Source organism: Bombus affinis, chromosome 4, assembly GCF_024516045.1.
Source record: "Bombus affinis isolate iyBomAffi1 chromosome 4, iyBomAffi1.2, whole genome shotgun sequence".
NCBI classification, from domain to species: domain Eukaryota; kingdom Metazoa; phylum Arthropoda; class Insecta; order Hymenoptera; family Apidae; genus Bombus; species Bombus affinis.
Genome location: NC_066347.1, coordinates 14,150,245 through 14,163,604, shown reverse-complemented (window position 1 = coordinate 14,163,604; position 13,360 = coordinate 14,150,245). Strand labels below are relative to the sequence as shown.

Below are 13,360 nucleotides of genomic sequence, written 5' to 3'. Positions count from 1 at the left end.
TGTTTCTGGGCTCGATAACGAATCCACGGTCAACGGGTAAACTCTTTGTACAATGGAATACATTTTGTAGCACGCAGACACGTTAACTCAGACGCTGGGTTTCTTTAAGACTAACTCCAAGACGATGACAGCAAACTCTCCAAGGAGATTGCAAAATAAAAGACAGATACAGTTACATATATCAAATACATATCGATCGGGAATATCAACAAATTCCCAAGCGCCGTAACTAGGCAGTTCCACATAAACCAGCATTGCTCCTGATCAAGACTTGATTGTTTATACAGCGTATCCCTTAACACTGGCACCTCCTCTGTAAAACATTTCGTTCATCCCGTGACCGTGGCTAGGTTCGGCGACCAGTTATGTCACCCCGAGCCCAAGTATTGGGAAATCTTCCAAAAGAAAGGCCCGATGTTCCTACATCTCCGACATATTCTTTATCTTTATTTATCCTTATTTGACTTGTACCTTACTTATCCTTATTTACCTTCAAAAGCGGACGAAATAAAAATAATTTCAGAACAGTTCCATGATACCTTCAAGCACGTACCAACGAAAATTTTCTGTATAATCATAACGTTCGTAATAAAGAATTTACGAATTTGTCGAAACGAAAAAAGAAAGGAATAATTTCATTCGATCCTTCGCACGAGGTAAGACGCAATTCAGAATCGAATGACGATCCCTTTATCCCTGAGATATACCGTGTAGAAAAAGGGAAAGGTTGGTGCGGTATACGAATCAAACAAATTCTTTTATATAACAAACTGTGCTCGAGACACACGATTTATTATTAACCTTCGTCCAACTTTAACAATATACAATATAATGTAGTAATAAAAACGTATCAATTAAAAGTGTAATAATGATAGATCGTCGATCATGGGAGAAAAAAGATCGCGTTGCTTTGCGACCGCCACTCATCTCCACCACGTAACATCCTCGAGGTTATCTCGCGGCTTCTACTCTATCGAGTTCCTCTCCACCAGTCTTGGATACGTTTCTCGCGTGAAATTCGTGGCTGAGAATGCCGGCGGGGCTTGTTGATGCTGGTGAAAAAGGGGGTAACTGTGTGTATGTGTGTACAATTAAATGTGTGTCGTGTGTGATACGGCATAAAATGCAGTTAGGGGCGGGGGTGGACAAAAAGGAAGAAGCTTTTTGAGAGAGGGACAGAACGTTTTCGCGTGTGATTTTTAGCACCGTTACATCGATGCGCTTAATTAATACGCTAACATCTATAGTCGTGTAGAAAAAACACTTTCTCTGTCTCTTTCACGTTATATCACCCTTCTTCTCTTTCTCTCACTCCCAGCCGTTCTTTCCCTTCGTTTCTTTCTATCTATATTTGTATAATTATATTACGTTAGAACAGCCTCGCTTCGTGCCAGGTTTTCGATCGCTCGACCAGTCATGTCTTTACGCCACTCACGAGTTATCACTCTCGGAAACGTAAATTCCCGGTTTATATAGTTGGAACGTGTCCCTGAAAGCTGTATATCTTCGATGAAAAATGCGTCAGACCGTCCTGAAAACATCCTCAACACGCTCGTCCTTTTCTCTTCTGTCTTATTTCTTCGTCTCTTTTCCATTCTTTTATTCCCGCGTTATTATTGCGTTAACAGATTATTTCGTCTTTTCTTAGAAAACGTGTTCATCGACAGAGGGATAAACGTCCCGAAAATGCAAGAACATTCGATGACATAGTCGACACATCGCAAGAGGTAGTTCTTCCTCCTTTCTCTCCACCGATTCTCTTGGAACTTGATTTCGTTCGTGTAGAAAGAATGTGCGACATTCTAAGCCTGGCTTTGCGATTAATTCTCGCAATCCTTCCAATTACTCGAACAAGCTCGTACAGACTCGTAATCTTCGAGTTTCTTGCTTGGACAAGAAGAGGAATCTTAGCAAGACGAACTGAACTGCCTTTGCACTTTTGATACTCTTTCGGTCAATTTCTCGGTCGAGTCCCTCTATGGAGTTCCTATGGATACGGAGTTTTCAGACGCTTCCTTCGTTCCTTCGATCGACGACTGGCCACTGTCCTCCTTTCACGAGAGAAATTCCCTAGCGAAGAAGAGATCCGCGCTTCTCTTTTTTTTTTTCTTTTTCAAGCTTGAAAGATTCGTGTGCACCGCGCAGCAGACGCGTCGAAAAAGCGGATGTTCATGATTCAACACAGTCCACGGGACAAACGATCGATCAATCGATCGATATGACACGGCTGCGAAGGGTTCCGTGTTCAGAGGTATTCCTCGCGGATCGGACAAGACTCGACGAGACGATTCCGCGCGGATGTGAACACGTGGTGGCGCGAGACACGACGCCGTCGGCGACGCGGTGCTCGGAGACGCGGCGACGTGACACGAAGACTTCAGAGCTCATCGTGCTTCGGCCCACTGAACTCGTCGTGGGAGATGAAGCCGTTCTTGTCCTTGTCCTCGTGCTGAAAGATCTCCTCGACCAGCTTGTCGTGGTCAACCAGCATCTTCTTCATCTCCTCGTTGTCGCCGGCTCCGCCCTGCTCCGCCTCGATCATTTGTTTCCTCAGGTACTCGCTCACCTGTACACAAACAAACACGTTAGTATCGAGCGGTAGCGCAGTCGATTAGACTCCTTTCAATTAGTTTTCTTTTGCTTTTGCGATGTTAGTAAAGAGAAACGATCGTGCGAAGTTCTTTTTCAAATTACATACGTATCAATCGCTCAGAAATCAAAACGTTCAATTCCATTTTTTATAAGTTTCACAAGTTGAAGTGATTGTAATAATATGGTCCAAGATAAATTAAAAAAATGTTGTTTATATACTTGTAACGCTATTAGGTTTCTTTACTCTCCTATTTTGGATGTGACCGATATGGCTTCTGAATAATTCGTACGACGTAATATTTCACATATATATGCATAGAATCCAAAATTTTGTTTCTTTTTTTTAGTGTATTTGTTATATAAGGCAGATGAGTCTATTTTTATCGATTTCATGAGTTTTATATTACTTGGTTATTAAAAGGTAGTATTTCAATTAAACGTAATAATAATCAATATATTTGGAACATTCAAGAGAATGGTAAATGTATATTTAATTTTAATTGGTAATATGGAATGTGAATTGACAGCGTATTGAATTCTAAGTTCTTCTAGGAAGGATGTAAAATTTGATTCGTCACGTCTTAATTTCCCAATTTCCAATTTTCTATTAACGAGTCATGTCGAAAAGAAGCTAAGCGTTTTCAGCGGATGTTGAGTTAATAAATGAAATAAAGATAAATTAGCATATTCAATTAGAAAGAAGCATGTATATCGAGTTTCTTGTGTCGAAGTTAGATTTTTTCTTAGAAGATTGAATTTTTGTTTGCCGTGATACGAAACACGTTAAGTAATTAAATATAGCTTCGAAATGCACTGATTACTATTAATTAAGTCATTTAAAAATTTATATCCAAATTTTTCGCTATTATTTTCTATCATTATTTAATGATTTCAATACGTACCGAAAATAATTCAAAGGAATAAATGGAAAGAGGAGAATTTATCAGTCGTCAAAGGGATTTATTCGCTCCAACATTTCTCTACATAAAATACAATTTGAAGCTTTATAACAGTGCATTTCAAGCTGTCTTAAACAGGGTAAGCATATAAATTCGGTGCGCGAGCGTGTTTTTATTTATTTAAAAACTCTTTTCTTCTGCAATAAGCCAAAAGGGATGAAAAATGCTCGGAACTATGTTTTTAAATGTACTTTGACGCAATATATCCACGGCTAAAAAGTTGTCAGCCGCACAATATTTTTAAATGATTAAAACGTATCTATATACGCAAGGGAATAAAATACGAAAAAAAAGGTAGCAAAGGATTAGTCGCTCACGTTTGTTACACGTTGAAAACAGTAGGGCAAAAAAAAAAGAATATAACGTTACGAGCTTTACATCCCTTTCCCTCGACACAATGCGCACATGTTAATCCTTTGCACTTGCACACCAGAGATAAAGCTAGCAGCAAGCGATGCCGGTGATTGGCCTTTGATCCATACAAATTTTATGAGACGAGTGGAATCGTCGAAACTATTTTTTCCATCCAAATTGTTCCAGCATATTTCGAATAGGATTCGTTAATCCTCGACCATCGCATTATTGATCTAGTAGGATCCTCTACAACTCGAGATGCGTTTCGTATTATACGAATTCCGTATTACACAGGATCCATGGTGCAAGAATTAAAACAAGTATGAGAAGTATTCGGTATTATATTAGTATTATATATATTATATTAGTTATAGATTAACTATCGTGAATTACGAGCACGAAAAGAATGTAATATTTCAGTATTTAGTGAGTGAAAGGAATCTCTCCTTAAACATCATTTGAGCTTTTAGCTGGATCTAAAAAATACGAATTTACAGAAACATTTGCAGTCTAATAATTGGAAAGTGAGAAGAATCTAAAGTTTAGATTTACTATCTCAAGATATTATATGCACGTTGCTTGCTTTAACGAATAAGACGAATAAATCAGATTATATCAATTACATTGTTCACGTGAAATACGAGCTTGAGCATTAAGAAGTTAATCTATAAATTGTATTTATCGTTTTAGTAGATTTGTTAAATATTTTATTCTATTTTTATTAAAGCCATCACCATGAATAACCCTTAGAAAAAAATGAAAGAGATCTTGCCATTGCTCTCACCTCCTCGCGGGACAATTGGTTGTCATGGTCGCTGTCGATCTCTTTGAACACGTTTGCGGTTGGTGGAGAGTCGCTGATATTGATCAGTTCAACTTCGAATAGCAAAGTAGCACCTGCAGTCAGAAATTAATGATTTCGTTAAATACATGTTATGTGATCTTTCAATTGAAATTTTATCATGCAATTTCATTCTCCTTTTTAGTGGAACTCCAAAGCAAACACACCCTAAACACATTAAAAAAAAAAGAAAAAACATGTCGATTCCTTTCTAAATAACACGTTATCGTCTTCACCGATTGAATGAATACAGTAAATGGTCGATTTTATATTCGTACGAGAAAATCATCTAAACATTCTGATTATTTATGACGATCAATAACGAAGTTCTCACATTTTCTACTAGAAATCTCCTTAACATCGAATATATGTAATTTGTAGCAAACTTCTTCCTTTTTCACGTGATCGATACTAATCGACGATATGACAAAATTTAATAGCCGGGAAACGTTTCATTTCCTCTAATTTAATATCAACCTTTAATTATTTCAATTTCTTTCGTTTTGCTTGATTCGTTTCTATTATTAACCCTTTAACCATTTTGTTCTCAAATACACAAATTGTTTCAATTTACAACAGGGCAAACAAAACGTAGGAACTGCTCCACAACGTTAAACAATTGCTCTTAAATAAAACCGGGACTTCGACTATTTTCCGAGACTGGAGCCTCTAAATTCCCTTCGATACGACACTGCACTCAGAGAGTCCCTTTCCTCCAGCCTATAGAGCGCAGACCTGCTAATAAAATATTTCACGATACTGCTAGAGTAACAGCCCTCGTTGTCGAACACGTTCCAAGAGGTTTCCACTCAGACTTGCAAACGCCTCGTTGGCAGACGGTAGCATCCGTTTCGACGACACCGGAAACTATCGACCAAATTCTCATTCGTGATACCGAATTTTTTGGCTAATATCGTTTAAACGTTCTTGACGTTTAAAACCAAGATAGAAATGAAAGACGATAAAAGTAGAAGATGAAAAAGAGGAATGAGATTTCTCCAAATCAGTCGCCTTGATCTTCCATTATATTTCACTGATCCCGTGGAATCACCGACATACCTTGACCGCATTGATTGACCGAAACCCAATAAAAATCCAATACGTCTCTGTCAATACTGACGAAAGACGATTGCCGTGGATTTTCTATTATTTGTTCGTCCACGATCTATACGCTTCCACGTGGATGAAAAATCTGTCTCGTGTCTCTTTTCCCCGGATGATGTATAACGAATACCTTACCTTTGACGTGTAGTACTAATTTCGTTCAAACGAAGATTGAAGCCAAATGCAGAAGTGGGTTGGGATCTTATGTCGAATGAGAAGTATTATTCACGAATAAGCCGAAATAGGCAAAGGTAATCGAACTTCAAATGACTGATATATATATATATAATAACATTAACAATAGAACGTCTAATAATACAGATACCAAAATTAGTTGGGACAACGAGAAAGATACATATATATACCAGAAAAGCATTCAATTTTACTATTTGTGAGATTCGTGTTATAACGTAGAATATGTTGTGGATTCTTCGTAACTTTTAGGACTAAACAAGATCAACATGAAGCTTTCAATAAGATACTAATGGCTTTCCAAATTGACCTGATTTTCTTTAAGTATCTAAATATTAGGTTGTCCGAAAAGTGTCTTTCTTTTACAGACACGTCTTTTACGACGCATCTTTATGCAAACATAAAACCTAATCTTGAACGTTGTGATCTCTATTTTGTTAGAACAAAGTGGATTATACGTAATTCGATAAAATAATATAATACGGAAAATATCGTGCATCCATTATTTTCTTATAAAACGAAAGAAACTTTTCGGACGACCTAATATCTATAGGACGTTCATCCTGTACAATTTTTGTTCAAATTTTCCACAAATACATAAACATTCCCAGTCCAGTCATAACGCTATATTATCAACGTGACAAAATGTTCACCATTCCACTAACAGATTAAGCTATTTACGATGTACAGCATTTTTATTAAATAAGAAATTCCGCTCTCCGACCGTTTAATCGTTATATCTCAATAAATAACTATCGATTATGAAACGTCTTATGAACGTTTCCGTTTACGAGATCGTCTGTTGTAACGCGATCATGTAATAAAACCGATATTAGAAAAGGAAAATGAGCTCGTTAACAGTGGCGTGCACTTAATTCCCAGAGTAGAACGACACGACCGATCAATTTCGTCTTGACGATTCTTACGCAACCACCGTTGACCCGAGCGAACCGTGTCGGCGATAAGAACGACAAATCTGTCCGTGTTATAATACAACGTCCTGAAATTGACAAAGTGGTACGATTACTCATTACCACGTTATAACACTTGTATGTATAATAAGATCATAGCTAAGGATAATTTGTAATTAGTAGCCTGTGCATGCCCCTGCATTTATGAGAAATTTAGAGGTGTAAAAATTTACAGAATGAACATAATACGAAAAAATGTATCAGATACGCAAAGTAAAGCATACGTTCTAATATTTCGTAGGTGAAACGAATCGCTAGTTAGCTTTCATTTTTTATCGTTGGTAAAAATATGAATATGCATAAACACCGGCAGTCTACTGATTAGTTAACAAGATTTATAACTACAAGAGCCAGTAGTTTGAGGAGTAAATTTATTTCAGCTGTACGTGTTTGCAGTACCTGAGATAAACTAAATATTGTAAAAATAAACGTGAACGATTTTTGGCAATAAACGCGTTTAAACAAGTATAAATATAAATATGTAATGTCCTGAATGGTAATGTAATTTCACCGATAACGATATGATCTGTTATGCGGCGAATTCCCACGAAATTCAACGAACACCCAGCACGCAGTACACTCGCCTGCATCAGCGCATATTTCGTATTAATTATACACGGTCCTATCGTGATTAAACCGTAACCTAATGAAATATACCGCTTAATTATTCACTACTTAAACTGGTTGTAATTAATACAGCAGACAATGTATCTCGTCTAGTGGTGAGCCCCGTGGAAATTTAGTATTTAGTGACTGAGCGGATTGATCAGTTAGAATTAGTGAAATAATGGATTAGAGCTCAAGGAGAATTTATCGATTGCCCACAATCGCTTCTCCCATGACTAAAATATGTAAAGTACCTGCGATAAAAACGTATATCCGAGATCCAAATTTTTCTTAATTCACTATCCATGCAATAACAAGGACAAATTTTTCTTAACTTAATTATGTCCACTTAATAATAAAAATTCATCGAAAAGCTTGTTCCACGCTTTATATCGGCTTGTTCCAAAAGTTTCCTTCTTTTTATACGGAATTAGTAGGTGCACGACATGTTTTGTTTTATATTATTTTATTGAATTATGTATCTATTTTGTAATAATAGAACAAAGTGTATCATATACAATTCAATAAAATAATATAAAAAGAAAAATGCTGTACATCTATAATTTCCTCATAAAACGAAAGGAACTTTTCGGACAACCTAATACGATTTCCACGTGGAATGTAATCTTCTGCGAACCTTTCCATCGTTAATTCAGCAAAAGAGACACTTGCGTAGAAACGATAGTTTCACTACCTTGCTCATTTTCCATATAACACTAGTAATCTCTTGAAAAATTCCTTTTATTTTCTGTAGCCGCAACATCGACGACAGATGGAATCAAATTCTTTTTCTTTGTACGCAACTTCCTCCTTTTCGTTTTTGCCCTTCGGCGTTCCTCGTGCCGGGAGAAAACGATTTTCTTTCTGAATCCAAGAAATCTGAAACCTCTTTTTACCTTCCGAACAATACTAGGGCAAACTATTTTCGTTCGCGGCTTTCATCCTCCCGGAAAACTGAAATACGAGTTAATGTTATATGGTAACCAGACCGAAATAACGGAAAAGTTAATCATTCCATTGTTGTACTGTAGGGAAAAGAAACGGAGGTAAAAAGGGAACGGTTCAAATTAATCTGTGCTTAAACGCGTTCAATGGCGCGCGACTGGCCGTTTAAATTGTTCAACATTTTTATCGCAACGTGAAAAGAGAGTATCGTTGCGATAGGATTGTTCTCTGGCTCGTGGTCAAATTTACGAGGAATCGCTATTATCCTGGTTGGAGATTAAAATGGAATTGTGAATTTATGAAAGACCTCAGGCGTTACAGTTAGGGTAGTCTACTGAACAATATATACCGACCTATTCCCTCTTTGGTATATAATCTTAAAACTAGCTATTAGACCAAAGAACATATTCTTTATTTTATCTTAGATTACCGTTCAAAAATAAAAAGTGAAGAATTGTTCGTGATACTGTATTTTTTTCTCATAATATTTAGATTATATACATTATACAGGGTGGTTGGTAGTTGATGTTACAAGGGAGAAGGGGGTGATTCTACGCGAAAAAAGAAGTCGAAAATATAGAATAAAAATTTTTCGTTTGAGGCTTTGTTTTCGAGAAAATCGACTTTGAATTTTCGCTCGGTACGCGTGCACTTTATCACGTCTCGTTATAACGGATCTCACTGTAGATCGTTGTCTCGATGGATATTATCGCAGTTTAAGTTTGTTTTTATATTGTTGTTAAGTACGTTTTATATTTACGCAAGAAAAATTAATAAAACAATGATTAAGTTTATTATTTCAATGCAGCTACATATTTTTAAGAGGATCCCGGAGGAGATCCAAGAGACTCGCTTCGGTTATTGAATCAATATTCCAATGAAGATCCTTTTCTTGATTCTGACATGACACAATCTTATCGTTCTACAATAGCGATTGCACAAAGTCTCGTTCATGTTAATCGACTTGCCTGAATTCGAGCTCTGTACAAGTCAAGTAATTTGAATCAAACTGTTTGAATTTAGGTGAACTTAGTTCAAATATTAACCTGAAATCGTGCCAAAGAAGATGATGCTTATTGGAGTATCGTTATTAATAAGTAAAACCTCGATTTAGCTTGGAAGAAAAGATACTTCTAATCAATTAAAACAATAAGTTCTCGTTAGTAAAGTTTGTTTCGAGCTATTAATTCAATTAAACCGACTTGATACAAATAATTTCAGGTTTAACGGGAACAAACAGTAGGAATTTTAATGTACATAAATGATAGACCTAAACTGGTGAACAAATTGACTAATCTGAACGAGACATATTTTTTGCAATAAATAAAACAAATATTAGATATTCTATATTTTTCTATGACTATTAAAAGTGAAGGTTTCGTTTCGAAATTTTGGTATCGTTACGTCTCGTCCAGATTAGTCAACTTCTTCACCAGTTTATATCTATCGTTTATGTACTTTAAAATTCCTACTGTTTGTCCTCGTTAAACCTGAAATTATTTGTATCAAGTCAGTACATCTCGTAATACCTCTCGTAATGTATAACAATATCGAGAACATTACTGTAGTATCGTAAATCTTCTCGAAACATAATGATCTTCTTGAATCGGTTAATCGCGAGTACTAATCGCGATACTTATTCCATGTCTACCTGCAGTAATTAGCTTTCCCTTTCCGTAGAAGATAATCGTATCGAATGTTCATTGAATCGCGTCGAATATATTGAGAAATGTTGAAAAATTGAAACGAAGCGACTATGAAGAAGTTGGACGAATATTCCGGTCTCGCCCTGCTATGCCGCCAACGTAAACGTCGTGTTGCGCAAATATTTTTCACAAAGGAGACGAGTGAACCCGTGTTGGCCGGCGAAGAAGTTAATTAACCATAAAACGCATAAACCGCAGTTAACCCACCCGCGTTGCAAAGCCCTCGAACATTGTAACTTCTCATTACACGTTCTTCCGCAACAAAGAACCACAGACAACAGTCTGACTGGGAGAAACCATGAAAAATTCGCGTGGTAAATGAACGAGGAGTCTGCGTCGTTTCCAGAACGATTACGAAACCCTTTCAATTTTCGTTATGGAAATCTAAAATATAGCATAAACGTGAAAAAGCAAACAAAATTTTTCATCATATAAAATATATTCACACTTGAGTCGGAATAAACCATTTTCACTTTGTCATTTTTTGTCGAAATTCAGTATACACCTTCTTTTTATATCAGAATAATAGGACTCTATTTGCATTATCTTATAAAATTTTAAAATTCATTTCCCATAAAGAATAAAAAATAATGTGACTTTTCGCGTTCCTTCTTTCGCAATCTTTATCCACAAATCATCAAATAGAATATATCTATGTATTTTATTGTGACACAGGTTTGATAAATATATTCATTGTGAATGGAATATAAAAAGTAAATAATTATTTTAGTAATCAGAAACTTGTAAAAAAAGCTCAGGCGAAGTACAAGCCATTTAGGGTTAAAGTCTTGATCGAGTTATGATAAAACAGATTTAATGAATGAGCACGAACCACGGTAATAACCCTAATAGCTTCCTTTCCTTGCTTCCTTCCTTACTTCATCCCTGGCTTTTTTCTTTCTCCTTCCATTTCCTCATGCTTCTTCTACTTTCTCTCCGTTATAAGTTAAATTTTAATTTTTCTAATCGCTTCGACGAATTTAAATTTTGAAATATTTTTCCATATAATGAGCTCAGTGTCACCGAAGATAGTTACTGCGCAGAAAAAATGATCTATCCGCATCGAAACCTTTTCCACCGAACATTATCGAGTGAACTCCATTCTTCGCCAATAAAAGCCCTCCATAAAACATGGGATCAGGATCGAAGGTATATGCATATTCGGGGCTAACTTTCGATTTATCTAACGCGAGAACGTTCGCAAAGAAAAAAAAAAAAAAATGAGCGAACGAGCGTCGCTGTTGATCCAGCCAGGTCAACTGCGATGGCTAGTGCTCGATTTAATGGTTGACGTTTTATTGGATTTCCGTGCAATTGCATTTTTTAGTCTGATTTCGTTACTAACGATCCCCTTTTGTATCGATTCGTCCGTTGGTCTCGTTCGTTTACCTCCGAGAATCGATAGGACCAACGGATAATTTGAGGAGAGTTAGCATTAAACTGCAACTTCTCGCCGTGAAACCGTTGCAATTTCGTCCTTTTTATGTTCGCCCTTGTTTCTCGTTGACAAGCCTTTATCGTGAATTGCTGAACGATAGAATTGATGCAATCAATACCAGCTCCCGATACTTTTTATTTTATCTACCGCCAAATGACATGAAAGATGATCGATATAAATTTACGTGCTTTCGTATTGACAATTTTTATTAGTCGTTTTTAATATACGAATATTAAATGAAACAAATATACGTTTGATTTTTGGTAATTGGCAGGCTTCCGAATTGTTCTGATAAAAATTATAATTACTGGAACTAGGCGAATTCACATATACTTGATAAATTTTCAAATTCGGTTTTCTAGAAAATCGACCTTCCAACGCAATTTTGTTATATCCGATTTTTCACTCGTTTTGCATCGCCCCCAGGATCTTTCTAATTTCACTTGTACCAGAAATTTAGACTCGCGATGTATTTTATTCGTGCGCGAGTTCCCATATTAGATATCGAATATCCATTAAAACGATTGTTTATCGTGACCTTCGAGAAAAGTAATTTCTATCCGATAGAACGAAGATGATAAGAAACTTCAGACACAGAGAACGTCGTAAGAACGTCGACGAAGAAACAATCTTACCTCCAGGAATTACGTTTCCGGCTCCTTTCTCCCCGTATCCAAGTTCCGGCGGTATGGTCAACTTCCTCTTTTCGCCCACGCACATATCCGCCAATCCTTGGTCCCAGCCTTTAATAACTTGGCCAACTCCCAGCTGGAATGTGAACGGCTGATCTCTGTCCAAACTGTAACAGACAATAAACGAGCTACGTTTTAAATATTGTTTCGTTAAAAGTTCACGACAGAATGTGAACGATTCTTTTTATCGAAAGTCATAATCGAACACGTGGGCTTTTTCAGCTCGTTTATCTTTGTTTCGTAAACTTTATTAACGTAAAACTTATTAATGACATTTTCTTGAAAGTCATATTCATTAACTCCACGTGTCATAAATTTTTCACTCTTATTTTTTTCATTATATGGTGGTATTTAGGTTCATAAAAGTAAGTAACTGGCTTAATTCTTTTTTTTTTCTCTCTTCTAGAAATATTAAAAATCTTCGTTATTATTCTCGATTCTTTAAAAAAAAAATCGATACCCATGACGATCCTGTCCGATTGTGATTAAAGGTAATGATCGTTATTTCAGATTAAATTCACTGGAGATTCGATATAGATTTTCATAGTAACATAATATGCTGAATTTACGCCGAATTTCAAGGTCTTCGATACCGGGAGGCAGGTGTACGCCTGTCTACCATCGATATTTCCCGTGAAAGAGATCGCGTCGTGGAAGTGCAATCCGATGCAGTCTCGTAAAATCGGGTTCACGTATGCCAGCCGATCGTTTCACGCGTTCCGGCAACGAAAATTGACAAGTTCATCGGCTGACTGACGCAGGAAGGCGGAAAAAGCGGAATAGAAAAGCGGAGACCGTGAGAGGGAGAGAGAAATTCGTCGAAACGAACACGGGAACTCAACGCAACGATTGTGCGGAAAACGAGGTAACGATGCTGTAACGTGCGAAAAAACGAAAGTTATTAATATTAAAATGCGTTATTAGCGAAAAAAGAAAAGAGCAACTTATTTCACGATAATT

General features: G+C 36.6%; 1 protein-coding gene across 1 annotated transcript in view; it reads right to left on the bottom strand.

Moving 5' to 3' along the window:
- Nucleotides 1-753: 753 nt before the first annotated feature.
- LOC126915543 (FK506-binding protein 2) overlaps nucleotides 754-13,360 on the bottom strand; it is a 112,181-nt gene continuing 99,574 nt past the window's right edge. Inside the window, exons 2-4 of the mRNA XM_050720306.1 lie at nucleotides 12,344-12,507; nucleotides 4,690-4,802; nucleotides 754-2,566 (exon numbers count right to left, since the gene is read on the bottom strand). Of these exons, the coding sequence (XP_050576263.1) occupies nucleotides 2,378-2,566; nucleotides 4,690-4,802; nucleotides 12,344-12,507 (466 nt within the window). The 3' untranslated portion in view covers nucleotides 754-2,377. The remainder of the gene's footprint in view (nucleotides 2,567-4,689; nucleotides 4,803-12,343; nucleotides 12,508-13,360) is intronic.